Source organism: Pteropus vampyrus, unplaced genomic scaffold, assembly GCF_000151845.1.
Source record: "Pteropus vampyrus isolate Shadow unplaced genomic scaffold, Pvam_2.0 Scaffold14, whole genome shotgun sequence".
In the NCBI taxonomy this organism is placed as follows: domain Eukaryota; kingdom Metazoa; phylum Chordata; class Mammalia; order Chiroptera; family Pteropodidae; genus Pteropus; species Pteropus vampyrus.
Genome location: NW_011888795.1, coordinates 7,357,494 through 7,363,528, shown reverse-complemented (window position 1 = coordinate 7,363,528; position 6,035 = coordinate 7,357,494). Strand labels below are relative to the sequence as shown.

The following is a 6,035-nucleotide window of genomic DNA, read 5'->3' as shown; positions in this document are numbered from 1 at the left end:
ATCCTTTCTCTTCCTCACATACACATTTTAAAAAAATGGTTTTTTTTTGTATTTAGATAGTATATTATACATAGTTTATAGCCTACTTTTTTCAGTCAACATGATGATTATTTAATCATTAAATATTTTTTGATAATAAATAATTTTTTAGAAATCTGTGTAGATTATTTTGGGATGAACTGACTCCTCTCTCCCTCTAATTGCTGTTTGTATATCCCTAACCTGTGACTAAACAATTCTTTCTTCCCAGATTGATGTGTGATACCTGCTTTATCTTTCTAATCTGTTCTTATCTAGTATCAATCTATTTCTAGGCTGGTTGTGCTGTTGGTGGCTGGGTCACTGCACTTGTAATAGTCTCTTGTCTCTCTTCATCTGAGCTCTTGGGCTTCCTGGATTGAGCCATAGGCTGGGCCAGGGCCCACAGTGGAGACTAGCAGAGGTGCCTTTCTATCTTGTTAATTTTTAACGTTGCCCCTGTAGGAAAACAGCTCATAAGTCCTCTGTTATTGTCTTCCTTTGCAGATGTTTTTTCATCATCCTGAGAAAGATGAGCCCTGGCCTCCAGACCCAATAAAGCAGATATCCTCCCATGGAGAATAGTGCTGGATCCTGAGGACCTAGAGGGCCTGTAGCCCCAGGTGGATTAGCCAGAAGCAGGTAGGAAATACCTGGAGGTGTGGGCTCTGGAGGCAGCAAAGGGGTATATTCCTAAGTTAAAAATGGTGTGGTGGCATGTGCTGGCAAGGAGTCACTGGGTCTCAATGTCTGGCTGTAGCTTTGCTGTTTCCTTTGTGGACTTTTTAAAGTTCATTCAGTGAGGGCTGGGGATAGGTGGTTTGCCAATTTCTATACACTGTCAATGTCAGATTTGAAGTTACTTTGTAAATCAGTCCACCTTTTCAAGCCCCACTATGTGCCAAGCCCTGCATTTGGAGCTGCACATGTAGTGATGGGTAGACCGAGATGGGAGCCTTACTTTGGCTGGTATTTTCTTTCTGTGGATTCAGTGTTGACTTGTTCTCTTCAGGTGATAATGTGAGTTGTTATCGTATTCTTCTAGAAGTCTGGTGCGGTGGAAGGATTCATTGATACAGTCCCATTCGTTTAATAATCCTTTATTGAATGCTCGCTTTTTTCTAGGCACTGTGCTGGGCACTGGGGTTTCAGAAATAAGCCAGGAGGAGTTTCTATTTGGCAAGGGTCAGTGTGAAAAGCGAACATTGCCAAACACTGAGTGTGAACAGCACGAGCAAGAATAGTGCTGAAGGGAGGTGGGCTCCAGAGGTGGTCAGAAGCAGAAAGATCATGCTGTCTGATTGCCAGGCAAATGGACTGAGGGAGAGATTGCAACAGTGCAAAAGCCTAGAAGCTTAAGAAGTCAGTCTGGGGTGCGATGAGAACATTCAAAGCTTGGTGTGTTTTCCCAAAAATTTGGAGAGGAAAATTTGCTACTCCTTTCTTTCAGTTTGGGCTGCTTAGATGAAACTTCTTCAGTCCCTGTCTCTTTAGAGCAGCTTTAAGACCCTTTCATGAAGCTCTAAGTGCCTATGTCCAGAAGCTCCAGCCAGCTGGTGGACTTGGGGCATCATTAGAGGGTGATGTCCAAGAGAGTCAGAGGCCCTGATGTGAGGATTCAGATGAGTGTCCTGAGGTTGCGATGGGGCCCAGGGCCTTAGGCTGAGGCTGTCTTAAAGTTGCAGGACTGTGTTGCGCCTGGCTGTTAGGCTGAGCTCTTCTTTCCTGGGAAACTCAATCTTGGAGAGCACCAGCTCCTTCTGAGCCTCAGCTCTTTAGACAATGAATCAGGTCTCACCTCCCTACCTCCTATTTCATTTCACTCATCCACATACAAGTTAAGGCCCAGTTCCATCGTTTCCAAATCGCTGATGCAACTTTGAAAACGATTAACATTTATAAAACCTGAGTTTTTTCAGCTATAAGTGTAGGTAATAAAATTTGCCCTACTTATTTCACAGGCTTATACTGGGTCTCATAAACGAGTGGTAAACCCCCCCTCCCCCACTCAGGTAATGGCTGCTGTGGCTCTCATGGTGAGTGAGGTGGTCCTTCTGTGATTGTCTGGTGACTGAGCTGTCTCTCTAGTGACTATGATTTCTGAGTCCTGTTTGGTCAACACTGACGTTTTACTGTTCTTTATCACAGATGCCTGTCCTTTTAGTGAAAAGACCATGAACTTTGAGAGTCAGAGAGACCTGAGTTGGAATACTGATTCCAGCACTGATTAGCTATTGACTTTGGAGAAGCCCTGTAACCCTACTAAAGCCAATTTCTTCATTTCCTCAAACGGGGGTATTTATCCCATATCTATCCAATAATATCTATCCCATAGTGTTTTAGTAAAAATTAAATGAGATATTGTTAGTAAAGTATCTATATATATAGTAGGTACTTCTTAAATGCTATTTTCCTTTCTCTATTCTTCAGCTGTCATAGCCATGCATTAGCTGTGTTGGGTGTCTGAGGAAATCGAGTTCCTTAGTTTTCTGATGATACAACAAGCCTTCCCTCTCATTTCTTGATCTCATGTTTGAATTCTCCCTCTATACATTTCATCACTTTCAAAACTTTAGCAGCCCAAGGCAGGAACCCATCCTTCCCAGAGCCACTGGTTCCTGAGGTCTCAGGTGGTGGGAAGCACTGTCTGGTTGGTACTGCCAGTGGGTTCCAAGAATGGTCTGGATGTTTCTTAAAGAGTCTCGGGTGAAGGACCAGAAGCTCAGGTTGATGAATCATGATCAGTGCTCCACTCTGTCATTGTTCACTGTCCCATATCACCTTCATACGGCCCTCATCTGAGGGGCTGCTCTCTGGTGTCTGTACAGAACACCTCCTGTGCCCTTACATTTACCTCATTCAAGGCCTGATAACACCATCCCGTTTGGTCCTCCTATCACTCTGTGAATTAGGTAAGGAAGAGATGATTACTCTGCAGAAACTTAGGTACAGAGAGGTTAAAAGGCTTGCCTAAAGTCACCAAAAATGGGGATGAGAACCCAGGTTTCATGAATACCCTGTCCAGTACTCTTATCACCATTTACCTGATATCTATAGGAGCGGGCTCCATGGGAGAGGACTGTAGACTCCCGTGGGGTGATTGCTTAGACTCATTACAGTGAATAAACCCAGTTATTTAGGAAATAATTTAATGTTTTTTAAAAAATACAGACATTGTTTGAATTCAAACTGCTTTCATTTCCCATTCAGGTACACAATACATTCTGGGAAAAAGAAATAGATCTTTACCCTGACATAAGGGGAACTATTCAGGCTCTGTTTGCTTTGTAAAATTTATTTGCCAGAACTTTCAACACTTCTGTACAGGATGCAGTAAGAAAGACATGGACTATGGAATTTAGTGCACTTGGACTGGAACCTCAATGATATCATTTACTCAGCTCAGAACTTCTTTTAACTACTCAGAGCCTCACGTGTCTAGTCTATAAAATGGAGATTATAAATGGCTAGTGATGGTCAGGGCATTTCTGCACAGCCCAGGAGACACCCTTTATATTAGACTGTCATATACATGGTACTTGCTGTACAGCACAGTGCCCTGGTTTATGGTGACATTAAATGAAATAAATATCTGTGTGCTTAAGGTATCTTTGTTTTCATTTCCTGAATTGGTCACTTGTCTAATATCTTATCAAGATTTGCTATCCTTGACTGTAAAATAACTCATCTTCCTGTTGCTTGATAGCACTCTTACATAAAACTCCATAAAACTAAATGTTATGTTGTGAAACTCACCCTTGCTCTTCTTCTCACGTAGGAGTCCGATACCACAGCCTTAGAGAGATGCATCACAAAGCTATGGCATTGTCTATGGCGAGAGGTCTCTTTCTGGCAACTTTAAAAGGATACTGGGCCCCTTAGGATTTTAGCAAGTTTTGGGGGGTGGGGAGGTCTTAGGAGGTAGACCAGTTAGCCTGCTTTTCCTTTTCTTCTAGTTTTTCAAACATACTTGCCTTCATTTAACAGATAGGTCCTAGGAACTGAATTATGTGTGAGATGTGATGCCTGATCTCAAAAAACTAAGAGTGCAGTTGGGGAGCTAGACCAAGACAAGAGGAAACTAAGATTCAGAGTATAAAAAGGAATAGTGGGGAACACAGAGAAGAAGAGAGTGTCTGAGGACAGCTTTCTATGTTCAAAGCCCAAACTAAGGGTGATTTTTTTTTTTTTTTAAAGAGGTGCAGAACTGTGAATGGTAGACTTGAACTGGAGATCAAATCTCATCACTTTAAACCCATTGCTCCGCCCATCACCCTGCCTCTTCCCAATTATACTTGCATATTTTCTTTATATCATTTTTTGCCTGTCTTACTTTTTTTTAGGCTTGTTTTTCTGCTCAGAACAGAGTGGCTTCCTTGAATGAATCTTTCATTATGATTCACACCAACCTGAAAAAAAAATTCAGCTGCTGCGTGTTAGCCTTTCTCCTGTTTGCAGTCATTTGTATGTGGAAGGAAAAGAAGAAAGGGAGTTACTACAATACCCTTAAATTGGAAACCAAGGTGGTGAGGAGTTTGGAAAAACTGTCCATAGGGTTTGGTTCCCAGCCTGCACCTTCGAGCAGCACCCAGGATCTCCACAGGAATAGCCAGGCCCTCAGCAGTCCCAAGGAACGAGTCAAGACCAAGCTGGAACCCTTCTTCCAGGTGTGGAACAAGGACAGCTCTTCCAAAAACCTTATCCCCAGGCTGAAGAAGATCTGGAAGAATTATCTGAGCATGAACAAGTACAAAGTGTCCTACAAGGGACCAGGGCCTGGTGTCAAGTTCAGTGCAGAGGCCCTGCTCTGCCACCTCCGGGACCAAGTAAATGTATCCATGGTAGAGGCCACAGATTTTCCCTTCAACACCTCTGAATGGGAGGGTTACCTGCCCAAGGAGAAAATTAGGACCAAGGCTGGGCCATGGGGCAGGTGTGCCGTTGTCTCGTCAGCAGGATCTCTGAAGTCCTCTCAACTGGGCCAAGAAATAGGTGGGTTCTGGGGTGTTAAGATTATTATCTGAACCGCTAGTGATCATTTGGAGTAGCTGGGCATACAGGCAGCACTAGAGACTGTGGTATATCTCTGTAGACTAGCAGAGCAGGCCCAGGTCAGTGTTTTTCGATTGTGAGCCAGAGGTGCCACGAGGTCAGCTAAAAGGGTAGGGATCCGGTCTCCCAGGATCTTTATCAATTAGAATAGCTTTATTTTTATTTGTTTTAAATATTGGTATTCTACTGAAGATTTCATTTGAAAAGTTCTACTGATACAAATCAGCAAAACACTGTAATTGACATTGAAATATAAAGCACAGATCTCTATTGTACCTTCAGTTCCTGAAATTCACAAGTTACCTCTTCTGACCTCAGCTACCTGGGTAATTTTCAGCTTTCCTGTTTGAAAATAATGAATTAGAACAGAAATTCTGAATATCAGTACTGTGAACCACCTTCAGGAGTTCATGAATTCCTAAAATTGCATGCTGAAATGTCTGTGATTAGGTGTGTATGATGTGTGTATGTGTGTAAGTCAGTGCATTTTTTCAGAGTGAAAGTCCATAGCTTTCAGTTGATTCTCAGAGGGGTTCGTGACCCAAAAAGGTTAAAAACTCACTGGTCGGAATGTATCAACTTGCTTTTCTTGAAATCCTTTATAGTTAATAAGGATAGAAATCCTATCTGTTCTTTTAAACATGGGTACAGCACAGAATTACAGGTTTGCTTAATACTCTTTACTGCTCCTATTTTGAGAGAATGTATTTTCCATTATTATGAAATGAATCAGCCTAAAGAAAGCAAAATACAGGAAGCCTTGCTCTCTGTCAGGCTCTGGAAGGTACTGGAGCAGGTGAGGTCATATGTCTCCTTTTTTATTTCTTGCATATGAGTGCCAGGAAAAATAGTCTGAAACCAAGCACAGGCTCTCAAAAGTAGAAAAGTAGAATCAGATTTGAATCTCTAGAGCAGAAAGAAGTGGTGAGATCACATTTTGTACCTCCTCAAATAAGCAGCACTTA

At 42.3% G+C, this 6,035-nt stretch overlaps 1 protein-coding gene across 5 annotated transcripts in view; it reads left to right on the top strand.

Moving 5' to 3' along the window:
* The window catches only part of ST6GAL1 (ST6 beta-galactoside alpha-2,6-sialyltransferase 1), a 109,974-nt gene that overhangs the window by 75,671 nt on the left and 28,268 nt on the right, over window positions 1-6,035 (top strand). For 4 of the 5 annotated variants that reach the window (XM_011381867.2, XM_011381875.2, XM_011381880.2 and 1 more), the window contains 2 exons: window positions 526-660; window positions 4,362-5,010. In XM_011381867.2, coding sequence (XP_011380169.1) covers window positions 4,413-5,010 — 598 coding nt within the window. In that variant the 5' untranslated portion in view covers window positions 526-660; window positions 4,362-4,412. The remainder of the gene's footprint in view (window positions 1-525; window positions 661-4,361; window positions 5,011-6,035) is intronic. The other variant, XM_023525915.1, reaches the window with a different exon arrangement.